This window comes from Nilaparvata lugens, chromosome 3, assembly GCF_014356525.2.
Source record: "Nilaparvata lugens isolate BPH chromosome 3, ASM1435652v1, whole genome shotgun sequence".
NCBI classification, from domain to species: domain Eukaryota; kingdom Metazoa; phylum Arthropoda; class Insecta; order Hemiptera; family Delphacidae; genus Nilaparvata; species Nilaparvata lugens.
The window spans coordinates 77604306-77629463 of NC_052506.1; the positions used below are offsets into that span (position 1 = coordinate 77604306).

General features: G+C 34.7%; 1 protein-coding gene across 1 annotated transcript in view; it reads right to left on the reverse strand.

Annotated features, from left to right (window-relative positions):
• LOC111044138 (kinetochore-associated protein 1) overlaps nucleotides 1-25158 on the reverse strand; it is a 75348-nt gene that overhangs the window by 15456 nt on the left and 34734 nt on the right. Inside the window, exons 15-25 of the mRNA XM_039422900.1 lie at nucleotides 23815-23999; nucleotides 22342-22499; nucleotides 19854-20039; nucleotides 15548-15663; nucleotides 14069-14229; nucleotides 11010-11134; nucleotides 10474-10574; nucleotides 7108-7273; nucleotides 4934-5037; nucleotides 1920-2094; nucleotides 644-821 (exon numbers count right to left, since the gene is read on the reverse strand). Coding sequence (XP_039278834.1) covers nucleotides 644-821; nucleotides 1920-2094; nucleotides 4934-5037; nucleotides 7108-7273; nucleotides 10474-10574; nucleotides 11010-11134; nucleotides 14069-14229; nucleotides 15548-15663; nucleotides 19854-20039; nucleotides 22342-22499; nucleotides 23815-23999 — 1655 coding nt within the window. The remainder of the gene's footprint in view (nucleotides 1-643; nucleotides 822-1919; nucleotides 2095-4933; nucleotides 5038-7107; nucleotides 7274-10473; nucleotides 10575-11009; nucleotides 11135-14068; nucleotides 14230-15547; nucleotides 15664-19853; nucleotides 20040-22341; nucleotides 22500-23814; nucleotides 24000-25158) is intronic.

Here is a 25158-nt window from a genome sequence, read left to right on the forward strand (position 1 = left end):
TTCTTATTTAAAAAATAAAGTAGCATTCAAAATGGCGAATCCAAGATGGCGGACCATATTTTTGAAGTCATAGTAAAGTAGTATTTTCAATTTGAGTAGGATCCCCAATCACACCCAACGTCAAATTACCTTTGTTTATGAGATATTAAGCCGTTCTCGGACTTTTCACCCACCTCTGTATATTATATTTATGTGCTTTCAAAGTTGAAAAGTCCTTTTATAATCATCCTATATTAAGATGACTGAGGATCAGTCATAAGGCACAGTATATAAGAGAAAGTAACATTGTTGTTTTGACATAACCTATAATATTTGGACAATTTAAAACTAAATTAGGAAATTGAAGAAGTTTTAGGCAATAGCCTGTTTTTTCTTTTCCGATTCTTGTATTTTTTTTTGCTAACCTTATAAATAAATAAATAAATAAATAAAGTAGGTACTCTCAGTTACACTCTACTAGTAGGAAGAACAGTTTGATCTAAATGATTGTGTCCGCTTTCTTCAACCTTCCACTCTACATTCGCCGCTCCAATATGTCCTCTTAATATTTATACTATATTATATATTTAAAAATATTTTCTACAAAAGTTGAGCAGAAGTTGCGTCTCCCATTTAATAAAATTTTAGATTTGGATTAGCGTACCTTGTTAGATTATCATCTTCACTGAGTTTGGCCACTGATTTGATGTTGTTCGATTCGGAGATCATTGAGTCATCCATATTGCTGTCGGGTACCAACCATTTCTCCAAAAGTTCCAATTTGATACTAGCTAAGTTCGTTTGGTGTGCTTTCTCAATTTCTGCTACTGCGTTATTTATATCTGAAAACAAATTTATTTGATATTTGAAACGATCTGTCCCAAAAATTTAAACTTCAGACACTCATAATATCTCAAAAAGTAATGACCGAAAAAAAAATGATTTCCTGAGAAAACTTTTTCATTTTGATAGCTTGATAGTATACAAATCGAAAAACTTTTAATAATATCACCAGTAAATAATAATAATAATATCGTGTGACCTGGCCGGCTCAGGTCTGGTGTCAGAGTTTTCAGGTCGTGTATATTTATATTTATATATATTATATATATATATATATATATATATATATATATATATATATATATATGTATGTATGAGTGTATGTGCGTCTGTGTACACGATATCTCATCTCCCAATCAACGGAATGACTTGAAATTTGGAACTTAAGGTCCTTACACTATACGGATCCGACACGAGCAATTTTGATCAAATGCAATTCAAGATGGCGGCTAAAATGGCAAAAATGTTGTCAAAAAAAGAGTTTTTCGCGATTTTCTCGAAAATTGCTCCAACGATTTTGATCAAATTTATACCTAAAATAGTAATTGATAAGCTATATCAACTGCCACAAGTCCCATATCTGTAAAAATTTTAGGAGCTCCGCCCCATCTATGCAAAGCTTGAGTTTAGATTTCCAATTATCAGGTCTCAGATATAATTTAAAAGAAAAAAATCGAGTGGAAGAGATTGAGCATGTAAATCTCTTCAATTAATGTCCAGTAAAATTTTCACCTAAAATTGAAAATAAGCTTGAAATTTGAGAAAATGTGATTATTCAATTGCAAACTGTTGGCAACTGTTGATTCTATTAAATCATTCACTATGAAGAGATAGCAGACCTCATGTGTGTCTCCAGCGTTATTGCCCTGTCAACAGCAAGCTCAAATCTTTGAATAGTAGACTTGAGATGCGCGGGAACACTAGCGTCAGGTGATCAATTTTCATAACGACAAGGAAAGTTGTGTGAGTGCGCCACACCAGATTTTTTAATTTATTTTCTATCTGTAAATCTATTGCTATTTCATTCACACAGGCAGTCTACCTTTTGAATGATTCATTTTTGAAACGATTGATGTTGAAATAAATGATAAACTGACCTGGACAATGGACCTGTACGAGTTTGGGGTCAGTCTTGGACAATATGGCTGGATCATGGTAGAGGCAGTTGATGAGCATCGAAGGATTCAGCACTAGATCCAAATACTCGCGACGGGCAAGGTTGTACTTGTACAGAATATGAGTTGTACTCACTTTCAACAGTTTTTTGTGTACCTGAAAATTGTATAAAATAAATTAAGGTACGGTTTCTAGGAAATGTATTAAATCCGGATCACAATTCAAATTCAAATTCATTTCCACAAAGTAGGTACAAACATTTAACTATAAAACACAAATGCAATTCACCACAATCAATTCAAAAAATAACATTCCTTACTGAAAAATAATAAATTGAGCAATAATAGCATTAATACTTCTATTCCTAACTAGTAAGAGTTATAATGCACAATCAAACTGTATGGATTGAGAATTATCATTATATTATTATTCAACACTTCAAATAGCATAAGCTTGGTGGAAATCTACTGGCATAAGTGAGAACTTGTCCGCCAGTAGGAGTAGCGCCCCAATACTAAGAGAGGAAAAAAATGAATAAAGAATAAAAATAAAATAAATGCTGCACTCGAGGATTTCTAAACATACGTAATTCTAATCAACCGGATCCTTCAACAACATGTGAAAAAATATTTTACAAGAGACCTTCAAAATGGAAGCTATGTTATTTTGATATCAAAATAATATTCTTGGATTATCCAGTTTTTTATTTTCAATGTAATATACTTCGTTATTATTTGTTGATTTATGAGATCGTTTGGGATACTATTTATTATTCTTGGTGCAATATAAATCACTTGTTTTCGAATTAAAGTTAGTTTTGAAACATAGCATTCAAATTTATGTTCATTAAATCTTGTTTTATGTGTTTCGCTATTGATTTTTTTAAAAGTTGTTGTTATATCTATTGAAATATTTGAGGATGTTAAGCACATTCAGTTGGCCAATAGTCATGACTTTCAGATCACTGAATGCACTCTTTGAAGGGTATTGGTCTATTTAAAATTGTCTTGACAATCATTTTCTGTACAATAAATAGTGTAGAGAGATAAACATGAAATAAATATGAATTAAACATGAAATAGTATGAAATGAATCAGGCTCCAGTTTCTAGGACATTTATTGGGTCTGATGGGCAATCAAACCTAGAAGTTTGATGGTCTATTATATTAAATAATGGGATAAAAACACACAATGCACGAATTTTTATATTAAACTAGCTGGCCCGGCGAACATCGTACCGCCAAATAGTTTAATGCATCTCATGTAGCTCTGGATGCACACCTGAGGAGGCGCGATGCGGCATTTTATTTATATATATAATTTTGCAACTGCAAAATAAACAATTTACTAAAAATTCTGAACACCGAAGACAGCACAATTATTCGAAACAAAGCAATGCCTTTGGAGCATGTTAGTATTCAACATGAGGCCGCACTGCTGGTTGGTTACATACAGAACAGTCATTTTGTTTCTAGTCGGGATAAAATTTTGTTTTATAATAAAATACATGGGTAGTTATGGAGCAGCACACACTCTTGTCTGCTATCTACCGACGGCTGTTGAATGACTTAATGATTATAACAGCTTATTTTTATTTCTGTGTGGGGTCAGCTCGCAAAACTTCTCCCATAAGGATTACATGTAAACTTTAAAGGACCGTAGGAAAGAGTCCTGAAGTCGGATTATTGTTTTGAAAGGCCATAAACCTGGTCCTGAACATGACAAACACAACTAAAAAAAATCATCAAATTCGGTGCACACATAAAAAAATTATTGAAAGTCAAAATTTTAGGTTCGATTTTTATTTATATAGATAAATTGCCTAGAACTTATAAGTGTATTAAAATTTATAGATTAAGGTCCGGCTTATTAGGCCTATTAACGAAAATATGTTTTAATTAGTAAGGGTGAGCGATTTTACTTATTATCACAGTATATTATACAGTCTGGGCCCTGTAGGTTTGCCTGTCGGCGGATGGTCACTAGAATAAAAACTACCCGTTCAAAATAATTGAGAATTTTTGAAAATGTATCTTTCCATAAGCAACAGATGATCTTTTGTATCTTCTTAAAAGCAACGTTTGCATCCAAAAAGAGACACAAGGAGCTTTAATGTATCTCTCCATAAGCAACATATGCTCTTTTGTATCTTCTTAAAAGCAACGTGTTGCATCCAAACAGATACACAAGGAGCTTTAATGTATCTCTCCATAAGCAACATATGCTCTTTTGTATCTTCTTAAAAGCAACGTGTTGCATCCGAAAGATACACAAGGAGCTTTTTGGAGTTACGTCCTTTCAACACAACACATGATATAAATTAATATATATCAATATTATAAATGTAATTCAGTTTCATTAATATCTTATCAATAAAAATGCAATTCAATTACATTATTTGTTTTAATTTTGGAGTTACGTCCTTTCAACACAACACATGATATAAATTAATATATCTCAATATTATAAATGTAATTCAGTTTCATTAATATCTTATCAATAAAAATTCAATTCAATTACATTATTGGTTTTAATTTTATCCATTTATGGTAGTAATAACATTGCCACCTTTTCCGTGGCCTGCCTATTATATCTCTTTTGTCTACCGGCTTATACTTGACATTTTTTAGTTGAAGCCTATCAGCTGACATTCATTCAACATGCTATTTTTATTGTTGGTGATACGTTGCAACACTCTCATGCATGAAGAATCTCTGTGTGTAGGGAGCTTCCTCCATCTAGGGATCTAGGGTCTCTGAAGCCTGATGTTTTTTTAAAGCCGTGAATATTACCCCGCGAACCATACCTTGCCAATATGCCGTTTCAAAGTGACGGAGGCAAAGCTACGGGCCGCGTACTGTAAGCTCCATTACAAAATATTTGGAATCTTGAAGGCGGCGGAGGCGGGAAAAAAGTTCCAGTGGCCAAAGTTCCAACTATATATCATTTGCATTAACTTTATAACGTGACTTTATAATGTTTGTTTGGTTGTTACCTTTTCGAGCATCTGTTGAGCGATTGAGCCGATGTTAGCGTCCTCTGCAGCCCAGTTGGCAGTATGCTCATAGCACATGTTAGCAGCTGTCACTTGGTCAGCACCTGCAATTATTCAATTATTAATTAAATTATTAAAGTAATTTCATATTAAAACCCAGATATCAACCAGACAATGAATTTTACAGGAGAGCCAAAAGCATATCCTTGGTCAACAGTTACTCAAGAGCCAAAATTTTATTATTACTTTGCTTAATTGACCGAGCGAAGTGAGGTCTAAGATTCAAGTCGACGTTTTGGCATTTCACTTAATGTTTAAATGTTTATATGTTGCGCATTTACGGCGAAACACGGTAATAGATTTTCATGAAATTTGACAGGTATGTTCCTTTTTAAATTGCGCGTCGACCTATATATACAAGGTTTTCGGAAATTTTGCATTTCAAGGATAATATAAAAGGAAAAAGGAGCTTCCTTTATACGCCAATATCAGATTAAAAACCATACTATAGAATTATTCATCATAAATCAGCTGTTTAGTGGACTATAATACTACCCGTTCAAAAATCGAACATCTTGAAAATGTATCTCTCCATCAACGTTAGTAGACAGTTGACTATAATACTACCCGTTCAAAAACATCGAACATCTTGAAAATGTTATCTTTCCATCAACGTTGTAGACAGTTGCAGCCAGACCTGATAACAGCGCTCACACTCACATTCCGGGATGACACGTCACGGTACGATAGGACAGAAAGCTCTATGTTTATTTAGGATTTTTTCTAGACATTTTAAATTGATAAATTATTTATTAATTTTTGAGAAAACATAACAACAGGTCAATGTAACTTACTGAGCGGGAGGTCTACTGTTTACAGAACTACTAGTATCCTATTATATTAAGCGAGCAATTTCTGTATATATTTATATGGTTATGTGGTTATCTGGTTATGTTCAACGGATCTCGAAAACGGCTCTAACGATTTTCATGAAATTTGGAACATAGTAGGTTTATGATATTCTGTTTATCAATAAATAAAAATAACGAGCGAAGCTCGGTGCCCCGATATTATTAATTAAAACAGTTAACACACGACATAGATAGATTATTAAAAACACTTAGAAACTTACATTATTGTTTGGAAATTTTCGACGAGCTGATTCATCTTCTTCAACCATGTAGGAGTTGAAGAAGGCGACACAGCTCGTCGAAAATTTCCAAACAATAATGTAGGTTTCTAAGTGTTTTTAATCTATCTATGTCGTGTGTTAACTGTTTTAATTAATATTGTACATACCTATGTACTTACTAAGGTACTTGTAAGTACCTTGTACATACTTGTAAGGACGGCAAAGAACTGTACGTCCAAAAATCGATGTGTGTGTAACTAGCCTAAAGCCTGGTCTACACGCAACGATATATTGCACCAATCTGATCGGTACCGACCATATCGTTACCATAGTAAATTGGAGCGTAAGAACGGAAGATTAATGCGATTGAGCGAGATTGATTGCGATGTATCAGGGTTGAACAGTTGATCGAAAACATGATTAACCTGGCAACGATTGCACCAATCTGGCAAGATTGGAGCGACAGGTTGTAGCGTGTAGACAGTTCGATCAACTTATTGATCAAACTAAATTGCTCCGATCATCTATTCAATCCAGTGGTGGTGAATCGTTGAAAGGAATTGATTTTCGCATAACTGTACCCTGTTTCTTTATCAGAGGAGAAACCAAGTTTAACAATTCCACGTAATTCTTCTTTCATTCTCAAATAGTTGTGCCAGTCATTTGGTTCATCCCCCAACTCTCTCAGTAGTGCGAGAACTTGTCACTCTTGAGAAGCCAAGAATGACACCACTTACTTCTTGGTTTGAATCTTCTCTTTCTCCCTACTTTCACCAAACAAATTACATACAGGGATTACAACAGTATCTCTTCCATGTTGACCACAACTGAAAGAGGAAAGACCAACAAATTGCGAAGGAAGTTGGGCCAAAAAATCGTTGCATGTGGACGGAACGTCGATGTACAATTTATTGCAACGATTATTGGTGCAATCAGATTGCTGCGATCAAATCGTTGCGTGTGGACCAGGCTTAAGGAATGAGAAATAAAACAATGGATAATTTTCTAAATGAACAATTGACGGGGAATATTTGCGACTGACCTGGAGGTAAATTTTTGACGACAAAAAACAGACAAGCGCATGCCTTTTCTTTGTCTTCAATATAGGAGACACATTCTCTGATCTCTTCAAGCAGTTTCTCATTGCAGACGTGGATGCACCACTCCTCTTTCGATTTGTTGGTCGTAGTTGCCAATTTCTCCAAATTCTGCAATCGAAAAAACACACCAAAATTATTCATTTCTATACCTTACTGGTTATTCAAACACATTCACAAAATTATTCATTTCCAATTATTATCAAACGAAACTACACAGTAAAATGCTGTAAACCACCCCGAAGATTCCGCTACTGAAAATATTGACAACAGGGTTAACAGCTATAATCAGGTAAAATACGTGATTGTAAGGCCATATTATGCAGTTTCTGAATACACAGAGGAACATACTTTCCAGCACTTGCGAAAATAAACTATTAAGATTTGACAATTAGATTATTTATATTAAAAATAAATAAATATTTTTTTATTTATATCAAATTTTGATATTGAGATTAATAATAAAACTTGACAATTCCCCGGTCAATTGACTGTGGCGAAGAACTGAAACTGAACTGAACTGAACTGAGCTATAGTGAGGTCCACGTTGTAATGGCAGTGGAGAAAGATAGGAGATCAACGTTGACGATCCTCTGTCTTGTCAATGCCTTCTATTGACGGTAGTTGATACAGGTTTATTGATGTAATATTAACTGTTCGTTCTCATTTAAAATAATCAATTATATTTTATTAAGCAGTAAATTATATTTTTCAAAAATTTCACAATGAATTTCCATAATAATTAAGATGAAATATTTTTTAAATTAATCATTAATTCTACATTGTTGAAAGACGATTTGGTAACAGAGCAAAGCGAGGAAGAGATAGCGCCATCCGCTTTGTTGAAAGATAGACGAGGATAGCAATACCATTGCCAACCAAACACTGCTATTATAACGTGGACCTCAATAAAGGTGGAGAGCTATTATCAAAAAATTATTTGCCAACTCGGGAGACGGTTATTACAGCATCTAACTTTGGATTATTGTTTAATAATAATTATTCAATGATTAGAGTTTAAATAGATGTGATTTCTCATCAATTTCCATCAGTATTCATTTCTATACTAATTATTCAAACACATTAGTTATTGAATTATTTATAGGAAGTAAACATCCTCTCAAGTAATATTCTAACAAATCGAATCTGGTGTTCTGCCCTAGGGCAGGTCTAAACATGATTCCTCCTTCTCCATTCCTCTCTGTCCTGTGCAATTCTCTTCATCTTGGAGTACTTTCCCTCCTCCCTGATATCATCCACCAACTTCACTCTTTTTCGTCCCAGCACCCTCCCTCCTTGCACAGTCCCTTCCATTGTCTCCACAAGTAGTCCGCCATGCCTCAGCAAGTGTCCCAGCCAGTTCCGCTTTCGTCTCCTTATCACTGCCATAATATTCCTTTCCTCTCCTTCTCTACGCAGTACCTCCTCATTCCTCTTTATCCATCCAGCTGATTCTCTCCATCCTCCTCCACACCCACATTTCAAAGGCCTCCAATCTCTTCTCTTCCTGCTTTCTGAGAGTCCAGGTTTCCGCTCCATAGAGAGCCACGCTCCACACAAAACACTTGGCCATCTTCTTCCGCAGTTCTATTTGCATTTTGCTACTCACCAATCTTCTTATATTGCTGAATGCCTCCTTTGCTCTTGCAATTCTCACTTTTACTTCTAAATCACATCGCATATCCTCTTTAATCATACACCCAAGGTACCTGAATGATGACACCTGTTCAATGTGATGCAATCCTATGTTGATTGTTGCTTTCTTTGGAGTCTTGCTGATCACCATACTTTATATTCTAACAAAAGCCTATTAAAATACTAGGAGCTAGCCACACAAGGCGTTTATTTCAGACGAGTAGGCAGGGCAGGAAGCTCTCCGATTGGCTGATTCCCGAACCCCAACCCAATTTTGAGGAGTACTTAATTAATCAATTCAACGAGAACCAATAGGAAGCTGTCTTTTCAAAACAGCCTTCTCTGATTGGTTCTCGTAGAATTAATCACGGTTAAAAGGAGCCAAGACACTCGAAGCCCACACACCGCTACAATGTCAACTACATTCTCGTGACTAAGGTCCAAGCCACATGAAGCGTTTTTTCAGGCTACTAAGGACAATACCATATTAAGAGTCGGCAGGGCAGAAAGCTCTCCAGCTTCGAGGGTCTTGGCTCCTTTTAACCATGATTAATTCTATTTGTTGGCTGTTAATTAAGATGTACAATTCAGCGTACTTTATGTAAAATGAACTAAGTTTGCGTTTGTGTATTATCGACTTATTCTACATCTTTCTCTTCGAAATTAAATTATCTACAAATTCTGTAAAAAATATTTTGTGTGTATTGTACATTTAACATAGTAAATCTGCTTCAAACCTTAAAGGAACTAGATTTTTGGGACCAAGTTTCGCGTATTTCATCACATTTATCTTAATAATTACTGTAGCTACAGGTTCGGAAACGGTTTTATTCAATTTTTCAGTTCATTTTACATTAAGTACGCTAAATTGTACATCTTAATTGACAGCCAACAAATACCCGTAGGGCTTCGTTTCGGCAGGGGAACTGAAATTCAGACAAAATATTTCATTCTGTATAACTTGGTAACCAAGCATTTTCGGAGCTATGTTTATTTGAACGTTTTTTCTTCTTTTGATGAGAGGAATCACGCCCTGACTTATGGGCACATTTTTTCAGAACATCCTGTAAATATTTATTGTTTACTAGACCATTGTTTATTGAGAATAAAATTCTGACTCTTCCTTCTATGTATGTCCTGGAATGTCTGTGTTATGTCAAAAAGAACCTGGATAAATTCAGTCTCAACTCTGATAGGCATACATACAATACAAGAGGGGCAAGTAATATAGGTGTCGAATGGTGCTCTTCCAGCGCATCATTGAGAAGTTTCAGGGCCCAATCTCTCAGATTTTATAATGCCCTTCCGTCATTGGTAAGAGACCTAGATGCCACCCAATATAAAGATAGAGTTAGGAAAGGCCTAATAAGAGGTGGAATTTACAAGGTACCTGAATTTTATAAAATTTCACAGTTTATATAAATCTGTCACTATTGTGTATGTTTAGGCTGTGTATACTTAGTTTGTGATCTTGTTTAATAGGTGGGTTTTAGATGTGATTGTGTTTTGGCTGTGTAGTCTTTTGTGTTGTTAATTATTTTGTATTATTTTGTATGCTTGTGACGATGACCAATGTTTGTTGTGAACCAGATGGTAATAAATATATTATTATTATTATTATTATTAAACTCGATATTCTAGTGATATTTATAGATATGATTAAAGAGATTTGTTACCATTTTGTAGATGGCAAGGGAGCAGAGCATACTCTTATTCAAGCAAAAAAGAGTTGAAACGGAAACCCACAGCTTGTATGTACTCAGGCTCAATTCACTTTCTGTAAAAATAAATAATAAATGAATGAATAAATAAATAATCATATTATTTGGTCAAGAGACTTGGCTCATACAAATTGGTTGTACATTTACATCAATTTAGAAGTAACAACGAAAAAGCAATACTGTAACAAACATGAATCCTCGAAATAGATAAAAAAATAACAAAATAACACATCATGTTGTTCAATCTATAATATGATAACAGCAGATAAATTTGAAAATTTGTTAACTAGAACCCCATAAAATGGCGATTTTGCAATGCATCATGGGACTGTGTCATGACCTGTATTTACAGACCTTGTACAGTATGATAGACTACTAGCGACACATAGCTTCACAAAAAAGAACTACTAAGACTATCGGCTTGAGTTGTACTATTGGACTATGGATTATGTACTATTCAAAGATATTATACTGTCTGAATGGCAACTTACTTAGAATGGTGTACTTATCGGCCACTAGGTAGGTGAACGGCAAGCGGAATTCAGAGATAGCAGGAAGTGTGTGCAAATAATTGTAATCCACGAAGAACATATCCTCTTCTTGGGAGGAAGGAGGACTAGAACAAAAAAGTCATCATATTAATCAGGCCTATTGTACTTTCGTTCTGTGTTGTTGTGAAGGTAGTGAATAATATCATGGCTTACTTTAGATAAAGGCTGGAGCGCACAACTTGGCAACGCCGCAGTCAAGCTCAGCTTCAGGCCGAGCAAATTGGGTAGACTCCCGATTAACTACCAGCTTTATGCCCTTTATCAAATACCAATACTGAGAAATTCAATTCAATGATAGTAAAAAAATATATAATATTAACCGATAGACTAATTTTAACTTGAGTTCTATTAGTTTCAAGTATAATGCCTAGCTTGGCAATATATTTCACTGTACTTACTTTCTGTGTCTGTATTGACACAGAGTGCTCTACGAGCAATTTTAATGATCAAATGTATTTCATTAATAGATGAAAGTATTGAATAGTACCTTCTAAATGTAAAATAGAAATATGAAAGTAGAATATTGTCTTCTTTTTAAGAAACTTCTGAATTTAATGCATTCGCTTTTTGTGATAATCGATAGATCAATAATATCTATCAAAGGGAATATATTCTACTACCATTTAGTTTTTGTTCGTAATAATATCTATCAATTTATATTAAAACACATTATCAAGTACCCTACTCTCTATTTTTTTCTTTTAAAACAAGACTTGTTTCAACTCATCTTTTTTAATTTAGGAAAAATGGCTTTAGATGACTTGGAACTAGTCGTGTTTTGGTAGAAAACGGTACTTGAAGATTTATATCATTTTTTAATAATTTCAAAGTAGCCTTATAAAGAGAAGTGATAATTCATATTAATAATGAATTAATAGGTTATTGGAAGAATAAATTGCTGGAATAATGATAATTCATTCAACTTTGTTCATTATATCTAGGCATAATAGTATACAACAAAATTCACAGAAGAATTGATATCCAATAGCAATAGTTTAATCTATCTTTACATATCTTTGTGGGTTTATAATCACATTATTGACATAAATTAAATACTTACCATCCCTACTAACAAATACAAATGATTTCACAATATACAATAATACAAATGATTCTACAAAATACAATTTTTCTAATGGAGTAATGAATCTATGCATATCAAATAAAGCATGGTCGGCCTGAGCCACACGTTGCCCTATTGCACATGCTCCGGCCTTCTATCTATAGTAGGCTATGATAATATGCATATTAAATGAGAACGACTTGATATTCATTTATTGGATAAAAAAATGACAATACTGGAGTGAAAAACAGGCGCTAGGCTAAAACTTCTTCATTCCTAAATTTTGTCCAATAAAATGTTCAAAGCCACTGGTTTACTGGAGATTGATAATGGTGTAACATCGGAAACTAGTATCTCATATTGTTTTAATAAATCAGTAGTTTTTGACAGTACAAAGTCGTTTTCATTTAATTATTTCTATTATTATTGCGAAATATAATTTGATGGTCTCCTACTTGAACTTTGAATATAGTTTGTTTGTTTGAAATTTCTTCCTGGTGACTCTAGCGAGTATAGAAATCATCAAAATTTCATGTAAAATAGATCATACACAGACATAGACATATATAAATAAATTTATATACACAAACATAAGTACATGAAAGCTAACCAGATCAACATTGGGGAACACACTAACCATGGCTTAGCCTACTTTAGATAATATAGTAGGCTGTGCACTAACCCATAAACTCTTGCACACTGTAGTAAACACCTTCGATTGAATATTTTCTCAGCTGTCTTTTGACGATAAATATACAGTATTCACCAACCTTGGTCAAGGCATTTGAACATGGTTGAAATCTATCCGATGATCGAATCAGCAATAATTCGTTCCACCAACACCAGTTACGTTCAACCACGGTTAACCAATGGTTAAGTTTGACTGCCGCCGAACGGGCGATCAAATTATTTGAACACGGTCAAAAGTCTGGATCGATCAATTTCCTTGCTTGTTAGTAGGTTATGTCTTTGACGCAATGAAATATTTCAAAGTTTTTGGTGCAATTGAATTTAGTTGTAGTAAGTTATTTATTAGGTTCGTTCTCAGAATATTTTAATTAGTAAATTATTATAGTACAGAAAATAAAGGAAGATTTTGAAAAAGATTTGCTTTACTCTTTTATTACACAGTAGGCATATATTATTCAATCCTTAGATCAACGTCGCTGCTTCAATGTATCTCATTAGAATTTGGAATGTTCATTTGTTCATAAAAAAATTGTCAAAATTGATGGTGATTTGTAAATCTCTATGTATGAGAGTATTAACCAATTAACCATTGGTTTGACCGTGCTTGAACGTAACTGGTGTTGGTGGAACGAATTATTGCTGATTTGATCATCGGATAGATTTGAACCATATTCAAATGCCTTGACCAAGGTTGGTGAAACTGGGCATAATAGTTGAACTTTTATTCAACACCTCGAGACCAGAGACTTGTTTCAAGAAAATGTAAATTTTTGTGACAGAGGAAGATAATGTGGAATCCAGCAACTGACACGATATGTATAACAATTCAAACACCACGCTCAAATAGATTAATTATTAGAATAGCGGAATCATCACTCATCACTCAGGACACAGAATTGGACTTTAGAACTGGTGAGCTGGTACAGAGAGGTCCACGTACCAGATAGGAAGAAAGGAGAACAACGTTGCCGATCCTTTGTCTTGTCAATGCCTTCTATAGACGGTAGCTGATACAGGTTTATTGATATATCAACTGTTCATTCTCATTTGAAATGATCAATTATATTTCATCAGGCAAGAATTAAATTTCTCAATGATTTCATAATCAAGATTGATTATTTTGTTAATTAATTATTAATTCTACATTGTTAAAAGACGATCTGGCAACAACAGAGCAAAGCGAGAAAGAGATAGCACTATTGAAGAATAGTGGAAAATAGGTACTGAGAAATAGCATAATACCTACCTCATCCTCCTGTAGTTGATAAGAAAGAGCAAAATATATCTGTAGTGCTTCATAGAAGGAAATTGTTCCTTTGAAATGATTCGTTTGTCGGATACCAGATCTGACACATGATCGAATAGATCCAATAGCACTATATACAGTTCGTAGTAATAGCAGTTTACCTGAAAATCACAAATTAAACATTGTTTATGCAACAAAATTTTGACTATAAAGATGAAATAACAAAATACAGAATGTTCTGAAAAAAGGTGGCCATAAGTCAGGGCGTGATTCCTCACATCAAAAGAAGAAAAAAAGTTCTAATTAACAAATGTCCGAAAATGCTTAGTTACCAAGTTATACAGAGTGGAAGATTTCGTCTGAAATTCTTTGCCCCTGCTGAAACGAAGCCCTTCGGGTATTTGTTGGCTGTTGATTAAGATGTACAATTTAGCTCACTTTATGCAAAATAAACTGAGAAATTGAATAAAACCGTTTCCAGACCTTTAGCTACAGTAATTTTCAAGATATGTGACGAAATACGCGAAACTTGGTCCAGAAAAACAAGTTCCTTCAAGGTTTGTAGAAGATTTACTATGTTGAATGTACAATAAACACAAGATATTTTTTCACAGAACTTGTAGAAAATTTATTTTTGAAGAGAAAGATGTAGAATAAGTCTATAATAGACAAACGCAACCTTAAAAAAATAACCCTTAATTACATACAAAACGCATGAAAAATAGAGAGCTCAACAGATTTTGTCTATTTTTCATATGCATTTTTTATGTAATCAAGGATTATTTTTTATGGTTGTATTTCTCTATTATAGACCTAATAGTAATTGTAAAAAAGTGATAGATATTATTAATAATTCTTAAATGACAAGTCTTGAACTTTACTTTTGTTAGAATAAAATCATTTTTGCCCTTCCCACTAATGTTTTATGGCGTTTTTAAAAGTTCCCGTTATTCTGTGTCACTCTGTATATATCAATTTGAGGGTGAATATATCTAAATCTAAAATACTATCAAGCTATTGACGGTACATTAAGCTCTAATGCACTTCAAATTTAATGTAAATGCACTGTAAAATTGAATTGAAAAGCTTCAGAGACTATAATCATAGTGAAACAATAGCATAAGTAGATATCCCATAGTATAGGGCGTTTATGTCGCACTTTTACTGTTATCTCAAGCTGATAGTCCACGCAGTTCTTTCCTGTGAAGCTGAGTGACGCTGGTAGTCTCTCAAATTTTGCCGTTCATACACTCTCACCCCAACAAAACAGTAAAAATCGACAATTATCGACAGTAATCGGCTTGAGTTAACAGTAAAAGTTGCGACATAAACGCCCTATACCATGGGACATCTACTTACGCTATTGTTTCTTTATGCTATAATTAAGATGGTCTATAATAATAATTTATTATAAGAAGGATTTTAATAATAAATCGAAGTGAGTAGCTTTGGGAAGTACAGTAATGATTAGGAACTTACCTTTTTCCAAAGAGTGATCGCGAAGAATTCCATGAACTTCAAATGATTGTCTACAAGACTGGATACGCTCTTCATTTTCATTAGAATTCCATCAGCTGTATTTTTGACATGTAGAACTGCAAGTACAAGAAAGCCATTGATTAAAAACATTTGGAAAGTAATGCAGGATGCAGCTTCTCGATCGTTATCTAGTATTTGCATCCTAGACTTGACATAAGGTAGCCAGTAGGAGTTCATCAGAAAAAGTAATTTGAACCTGAAAAATTTCTCAAAAATAACTTTTCCTCCACCTACTATCAAAAGTCTCATTTTACACCCTGGAATCGAATACTAAAGTACTACTTTTCCTCCCATGGGACTAAAAAATAATTCCCAGCGGGAAAAGTGATCACTTTTACTCCCAAGGGAGTAAAAATAAACCCATAAGATTAACATGGGAAGAAGTCTGACAACGCCGCGATTGAAGAATGAGGAATGTGGCAACACTGTCGTGGTCGGAAGAGGAAAAGTAAAAGAGCTCTATTTCGATCTTTGGAATATTTTAGCTCTAGGAAATAAGTAGCTCTATTTCGATTGTTAGGTTATGTTCAACCGTTGGTGGATATGAAAAAGTACACACCTCTAACGTCATCGGCATCTCTACGAGAGCGTTCATCTAAAGGTACGTTTTCGTTTATGCGAACTTTTCCGCAGTCGACGACGGCAAGCATTTCCAGCGATGTTGATCACACTTCAACTAGGCCTATGCCAGTGGCTGCAACGCACCAGTTTCAATCCAGTTCTGTTCTATCAACCCCGAACACGGTCTTTCAAAATTGTGATGGGTGCACAATAACAATAAACAATTACTATCAGAAGTAGGCTTTTACACTATCAACAATCATCTCTATCAACAATCATCATCTATACTATAAACTATAAACTATCTATATATAATAGTTAATACGCGACATGGAATTTTGTGACTCATAAGGAAACTATAAACTATCAACTATCAACTATCAACTAGCAACTATCAACAAATTATTATCAGAGGTGAGCTAAATTTTGTTTTTAAAAAAATAGTGTGAAAGCGTGAAGATGTAGTAAAATTATTCATTGTTATAGGTATTGGTGTAGGTGGAGGAAAAATGTTGTGTGCATCACGGGACTAAAGTACTTATTCTCCCTCAGGGAAATTGTCGCCCTCGGCTACGCCATCGGGCGACAACAGTTTCCCTCAGGGAGAAAAAGTTGCACTTTAGTCCCTAGATGCACAAATAACTATTACGTAGATGCAAAAATAGGTATGTGACATGGATAGGGTATGATAACTTATTGACCGAGCAAAGTGAGGTCTAAGATTCAAGTCGACGGTTTAGCATTTCTCTTAATGTTTATATGTTGCGCATTTACGGCGAAACGCGGTAATAGATTTTCATGAAATTTGACAGGTATGTTCCTTTTTTAATTGAGCGTCGACTTATACAAGGTTTTTGGAAATTTTGCATTTCGAGGATAATATAAAAGGAAAAAGGAGCCTCCTCCATACGCCAATATTACCGTAAAAATCAGACTATAGAATTATTCATCATAAATCAGCTGACAAGTGATTACACAGACGCGTGGAGAAGCCAGTCTATTGCTGTATTTCCATAAGGTCTATAGTTTCAATCAGATTCTTGTGGATGAGTATACTGCGTGAGGTCTACTGTTCACAGAACTACTAGTAAAGAAAAGAACTAGCTTACACACGTACAGGATAGGAAAACTGTTTGACGCATTATCACGTCTGAACTACTGGACTGATTAACTTGAAATTTTGCGTATAGATTCTTAATAAACCGAGGATGGTTATAGGCCTATTTGAAATTCTTCAAGATTTCATTACGTCAAGTTTTCAGTTTATTAAGTTCTAGATCCTTGCGGACCACGGGTTACCTAGTCTATAATAGGGAGTCTATAAACGGGTTGCTAGTCTATAATATAATAAAACTTGCCTTAGACACGTACGGGATAGGAAATAAGAAATTATGCTAAGTTAATATTGTCAGAATTTCTTATGAATAGCACGAATGCTCTCTATTCCCCCAACGTTGACAATTTGTAGTGAATCGCATTATAAGTTTTTTTTCTCTATTAATCTTGATGAATTTCCAAATTTGGGAAAGAAACAGTTTTGGGCTTTAATCCTGTTATTCCTTTCCCAATCATTTATAGTTAAGAATGATATTGTATCTATAAATTTATAAATAAATAAATATTGTCTTATCATTTGATTATTTAGTATCTATATATATAAAAGCGAAATGGCACTCACTCACTGACTGACTGACTCACTCACTCACTCACTCGCATAGCTAAAAATCTACCGGACCAAAAACGTTCAAATTTGGTAGGTATGTTAAGTTGGCCCTTTAGAGGCGCACTAAGAAATCTTTTGGCAATATTTTAACTCTAAGGGTTGTTTTTAAGGGTTTAAAGTTCGTCTTTTAGCATGTATATTCTTCTTCTCCCAATCTCTTAATTATAATTGAAATTTCCATATCATATGTTACTACAGAACTATAATCTAGAGTACCTTTTCGAAACAGTTGTTAACTGGCAACTAAATTAATAATTTTGTCAGGTTGGCATTAAGTTGAGTTGACTTTGTTGGGTTGGCACCAAGTTGAAGATTTAAAATTTTTCAGGAGAAAAGACTCTGATATCCTATACTATTAAACGAGCAACTTCTGTTTATATGTTTGTATTTCACCGGATCTCGAAAACGGCTCTAACGATTCTCACGAAATTCAGAACATAGTAGGTTTATAATATAAAGATTCGATTGAACTAGGTCTCATCCCTCGGAAAACTCGCTAAAGGACATTAAAAGGATAATTAATAATCATCCTTGGAAAAACAGCTGATAATAATTATTTTGTCGTCTGTTGGTGATGGAAGTGAGTGAGCGAGTTCATGTGTGGTGGAATGTGTCAAAATTATGACTCAGCTGTTGAACTTTAGTAATCATTCAATCAGGTACTTAGTTCCGGTTGCAAAAAAGCCGGGTTATTTTTAATCCTAATTAATTCCGGTAGATCCATCTTTTTGAAATGGTTTTCTCTGATTTGGTTCACGTGAAGTTAATCAGGATTAAAATTTAACCGGCTTTTGTGCAACTGGGCCTTTGTGAGGGAAATTTTTGCATTCCTCTGGGAATTAATCTTAATTTACTGTGATTAGATAGAACATTTATGTATGAATGTTCTTATAATTTATTCTTTCGTAATAAATTGTTTATGCTTTTGTACTCCAGAGCGAAGCTCGGTCCCCGATATTTAGAATAATAATTTCCGTAGTTGGACTTGAGTGAGAAAATATCATTTAGTGAGTAAGTAGTATTATTGCAGCGACAATAAGATTCTGCTAACTTTTGTCTAAACGACTCTGAGAACCAGCAAATTCAGGGATATTTACTAGTTCTCAAGGATAAGGCGGCTCCACGAGGCAAGGACACGCCGGATGTCTGGTAGCCTGTAGATATTCTCACAGAGTAATACTGCAGATCTGGCAAGTACCCGCTTGCCGAATCTCGTGAGAACCGACTCTTCCACGAGCAACAGTTAGGCCTTCTGGCACACTGACTTGTAGAGGGGGAAGTTTTCCGGACGGAAAACTGCCAGTCGTTAAACAACCGAGATACCGAGCGGATCAAAACCATATTGCAAAACGTTAAGTTAGTTTTCCGGCATCATGAAATACGAGAGTGTCCTGTGGTTTGGGATTACGGTGGGAATGATAGCTGTGGGTGAGTGCCAAAATTTCTAGCTCCTTATAAAACATTTTCACCCGAACGAGACCCTAGTTAGTAATGATCTTTTTTAGTAAAATTTATAGTTAGCAGAATCTTATTGGCAGGTAGTTTTTGTAGGAATAATATTTTGATAAATGTACTGCATATTTCGTTCTTTAAGGCAGTGCAAAGGCTAAAAATAATCTTTCTATTGGTGACATTTTTCAAAGTTTTTCGATTTGTATATCATCAAGCTATCAAAAAAAAAATTTTCAGGAAAACATTTTCTTTCTAATCATTACTTTTTGAGATATGAGCGCCTAAAGTTTAAATTTTCGGGACAGAACATTTTAAATTCGGTGAGAGATAAATCCATAAGATTTAGAGGATTGATTCTTCATGGTATTGTTGATCTAGTAAAACAAATTTTCTGAAAATATCAATTTTTGATAAAGTTATCCAATTTACTAAAAATGACCAAAAATAACTTTTTGTTGAGTTATTTTTGGTAAATAGAATGACTTTATTAAAAATTGATATTGTACTGACCACGAGCTCCGGACGCATCGACAGAAACTGTCATGGCGGGTTCCCAGGACAAAACCAGCTGCTTCATGTAATTCAGAAGGCAGTCGTTGAAGTCCACACCACAGTAGTCCCGTAGCACATCCAGGCCCACGCTGGGCATGCTTATCAGCCTCATAACCACGTCCTGTTTGTCCATGTTGATGTAATCTGTGCAAAAAGGTTAGCTTCATTCAATCAATCAATCAAATCAAATTTCATTTATTCAAGTAGTTGCATATAAGAGACAAGCTTCACAACATTGAATCGTCACAATCAATAATAAACACATTATATTGCAATTCTATCTTTCCAATAATTTCCAAATAGCTTCCAATTCATCAAAATCTTATAAATTATCCTTGAAAAAATCTGTGCAAAATAGTAGTTCATAGAACAGTTTTATAATAAACCCTGGTTTTCATAAGTAGAGTTAGTGGTAGAGCTCCCTGGGCAAGTACTAACTATCTTGTGAACTCTCCCAATGAACGTTCATGGTAGAGTACTAGTTTTTAGTAGAGTAGAGTGGGAAAGCACCGCGGGATAGTGCTCTACCACTTGCCTTCCCCCACAACCGCGTCTCACTCTACTCTACCACTACTATGCTAATGAAAACAGTCTGGAGCTAGTAGAGTAGAGTCATACTAAGTACTATCTTGTGAACTCTCCCAATGAGAACGTTCATGGTAGAGTACTAGTTTTTAGTAGAGTAGAGTGGGAAAGCACCGCGGGATAGTGCTCTACCACTTGCCTTCCCCCACAACCGCGTCTCACTCTACTCTACCACTACTATGCTAATGAAAACAGCCTGGAGCTAGTAGAGTAGAGTCATACTAAGTACTATCTTGTGAACTCTCCCAATGAGAACGTTCATGGTAGAGTACTAGTTTTTAGAGTAGAGTGGGATAGCATCGTGGGATAGTACTCTACCACTTGCCTTCCCCCACAACCGCGTATCACTCTACTCTACCACTACTATGCTAATGAAAACAGCCTGGAGCTAGTAGAGTAGAGTCATACTAAGTACTATCTTGTGAACTCTCCCAATGAAAACGTTCATGGTAGAGTAGAGTCATACAAGGTTTTAGTAGAGTAGAGTGGGATAGTGCTCTACCACTTGCCCTCCCCCACCACCGCTTCTCACTCTACTCTGCCACTACTATGCTAATAAAAATAGTCTCGAGCTAGTAGAGTAGAGTCGAGTCGTTTCGTAGGCTATCAAGTTTAAAAAGTATTGTTATTTATTAAAAAGTCTTAATTATTTGAAATTTATTAAAAGTGTTAATTTATTAGAAAGTATTGACATTTTAAGTTTAGTTCTGTACAATAGACAACACACTTTACCTACTATTCTCAATTGTAGTGAAAACAGTTACCTACTCGACCAAGTATGTAGAGTTAGCGCTTGATAGAGTTAGTATTCCAGTTACTCGACCACTAACTCTACTAGTGAAAACCAGGCTTAAGGGTCTTCAACGCACGAGTTGGATGTAGATTTAAAACACAAGTGAGCGAGCATTGCAAGCGAACGCGTGTCTTAAACATCTCACAAGTGCTTTAAAGACCATATAAAACTGTTGTATACACTATTTTATCTACGACCACACAAGTAAAGTATTACATTGCTGACTTGTAAGGTCAGAAAAAAATCCAGCCTATATAGTAAAAAGATTGATAAAACAATAAGTTAAAAGCTATTCAGAGAGAGTGAACAGTAAATTTGAAATGAAAACTTCATTCTTTATTCATTTATTCAATAAGTACATTATCAAAATGATAGGGAGAAAAAATAAGGTAATCTTGTGCTATTGCTCTCCCAAATTTATAAATATTAAGAACAAGACAAACTGAAAACTGAAAGTATGAACTACTGGAAAATTGATAAACTGAGAACCTGACGAACTAAAAACTTAAAGCCTACTCAATAAGAGTAATGCTGCAAACCAAGGTTTGCACTGACTATAAATCTCTAACAATCTTTTTAATCAAGGGACTCGTTACAAAATAATAAAGAGAGAATTTGATTCGAGAGCAGCTCCATAATTTTTTATACAAGAACCAGTTTTGGTTGCAGGAGCATCTAGATCAATTAAATTAATATCTAGTTCACAAGTACAACTAGAAAATTTATTGATTTTGGGACCTGATTATGTTAATAGAAAAGTTGTGTTTGACAACTATATAGTTCATTTTAACCATAAATTTCAAAAATAGTTGTTGAATAGTCTCTTTTCTGTATAGGGCTACTTGTAATATAAAAAGAAATAAAAATAAAACTTCATATCACTTGAAAATGGCATCAATGTTGAAACATGTTGTGATAAATTAATTCAAAAAAGGGGACTGAGATTTTTATTTTTATTTCTATTGTTGAATAGTTATTGATAGTGTTGAATAATAATAATTCATAAATTTTATAGATAATTGTCTATCTATCTCAATTTATCTCTACAACTAGATAAATAATGCATACCTTTATAAGGAAGGCCCAATTTCGACAGTTTATTTCCCCATTGTCCCTTCAAAGCAAAAGCCATAAATTTCTTGTGCAGGTTATCATTTCCTTTCAGTTTCCAATAGAAAGCTCCTAGAACCGCCACTGCTTTGGTGCGATTGGCAGAATACAAATGACTGCAACAAACAACGATTACAAAATATAAAATATCTTCAAATAAGTGTTAAAAATGCTCTCAACAAATATTGACTACAAGAATATTTTTCTAAATTTTCATTCATCATTATCTTCTCCAGGGAAGAAAGACTAACACTCTTGGATTTTGCCATACATCTTGGGCTTTGCTGCAAATTGAAAATTGAAAAATGTTTGAATTTTGTTGTGAACAAAAATGTTTGTGTTGAACACAAACTTTCAGCGCGTCACAAGTATGAAGAATCTTGATGTTACCTTTGATAGTGACATAGAATACATACAGAATGGAAAACGTCAATCGAACGCCTATCCAACAAATCCTTTTTACATGTCGCCAATACTTGATTGCACCAAGACCACCGTTACGTGACTGTGCAATCTTGTTAGAAATTAAAATTACCACTATCCGCGTCTTTTGATTGGCTCGCGGCCAATGATAGGCTGTGTTTTGCTAGAAGGACTTAATTCCAAAAAGCTCCTTTTGTATCTTTTCGGATGCAACACGTTGCTTTTGAGAAGATACAAAAGAGCATCTGTTGCTTATGGAAAGATACATTAGATCTCTTTGTGTATCTTCTCGGATGCGAAACGTTGCTTTTGAGAAGATACAAAAGAGCATCTGTTGCTTATGAAAAGATGATACATTTTCAAAAATGTTCGATGTTTTTAAACTCTCAAACGGGTGGTATTATAGTCTAGTGGGCCTCCGCCGATAGGCAAAGCTATAAGACCCGGACTATACTATACTCTGTCCAAATTGGCATGAGCTCTGAAGGATTAGGCCAACCCTCCTACTACAAAAGGAGACTGCGCTTGTGTGTGTGAGTAAAGGGACGGTCTGTCTACCTGTATACTACGTAGTATACATAGTATATCAATGGCGCAGGTGGGCCGGGCGTGTGTGCATGCGCGTGGGGGAACGAGGGTCAGCTTAATCTTTCAGCGCTCATGACAGTCTGGACAGAGTATAGTCACTTTGTCACAGAGCAAATTACTTTGGGACAGTGGAAGAGACAAATATGCAGTCTATAGTTTCGAGAACTCTACCTTATTGGCTACAGCATTGGTTTATGAAATTTATTACGAATAGAAAATATCTCTTAGTATTTGGAGGAAGATTCAAGATGCCATGTGGTGGAACGGGTTACCTCCAAGGGGAGATGTGGAGGCCAACTATTATTATTATTGAAATTGAATTAATTCGACCGGAATTATTGGAAGAGAAAATACAACTAGTGTTTCAAATATAGAATTTATAATATTTTAAAATATTAGAATATTCAATTTCAAACTTACGTCTCAAGTTGATTGTTGAGCCAGCAGAAAGCTTCCTCTTCGGTGTATACGTTGAGCATTGCCAACCCAACAGTCAAATTCAAATGTTTGCAAGGAACTTTCTTGAGGCTGACTTTCTGCAGGATATCAGACAAACACCGATTGCATAGTGTCTCCCAGCTTACTCTATCCATCGAACTCAACCACTGCGAGAAAATATAAATACATAATTGGAGAGATGTTAAATATAAACAGGGTGGCCACCCATATTAAAATTAAAAAATCTGGTGTGGTACACTCACACAACTTTCCTTGCTCATTGAACTGTAAGCCTCATTCTCAAACGAGAATAATTTAGGGGAATAACATAATGACGATTGGCGGCAACATATTTGAAACTATGATCAGACTACTGCGTATATGTATATAATATATATAATTGTTTTCAAAGTACCTTTTTTCTTTGTGTAAATTGTGAAATTCGATTATTTTTTAAAAGTCGTCAAAACAGCTGTTCTACAGATGAAATATCGACTATTGTGTTCTTTTTTGTGAGTTATCGTGTTCACAGACACACACACATACACACACACAGACCAATACCCAAAAATCATGTTTTGGACTCAGGGGACCTTGAAACGTATAGAAAACTTGAAATAAGGGTACCTTAATTTTTTTGGTAAAGCAATACTTTCCTTACCTATGGTAATAGGGCAAGGAAAGTAAAAATCATGAGTAATTCCCGGTTTTCCAGAGTAAAATTTCAAATTTTCGCGGTAACTGAGGAACAAGATACATTCGTAAAAAATATTATGAAAATCCTCAGTTTGATCTTCTATAACGAATTGCGAATAGAGCATTTAAATTTCCAAATATCTTAGTAATTTTTGACATTCGTCTATTTTTGTGAGGAATTTGTACATTCTTTCAACTACTCATGTGTGTGGAGTGCTTTCGGACAGGGTCCATTTTCAACACTCAGTGAGTAGTTGGAAAAACGAAAAATTCCTCACAAAAATAGACTACAGTGTCAACGTTATCAATAGATTTGAACATTTATTATGTATTTTGATTCATACTTTCACAAAAGAAAGCCATAGCCGATTCCGGCTGTTGGAGACACTTCAAACCTTGATAAAAGTCTCATTCCGGAGAGAATGGAGCCATCAAAATACTCAATTCTTAACATGACTAAAAATATGATCATTTTAAAACAAACAATAAGCGAGCGCTAATTTTTTACTTTCCTTGCCCTACTACCATAGGTAAGGAAAATATTGCTTTCCAAAAAAATTAAGAGACCCCAATTTCAAGTTTTCTATACGTTTCAAGGTCCCCCGAGTCCAAAAACATGATTTTTGGGTG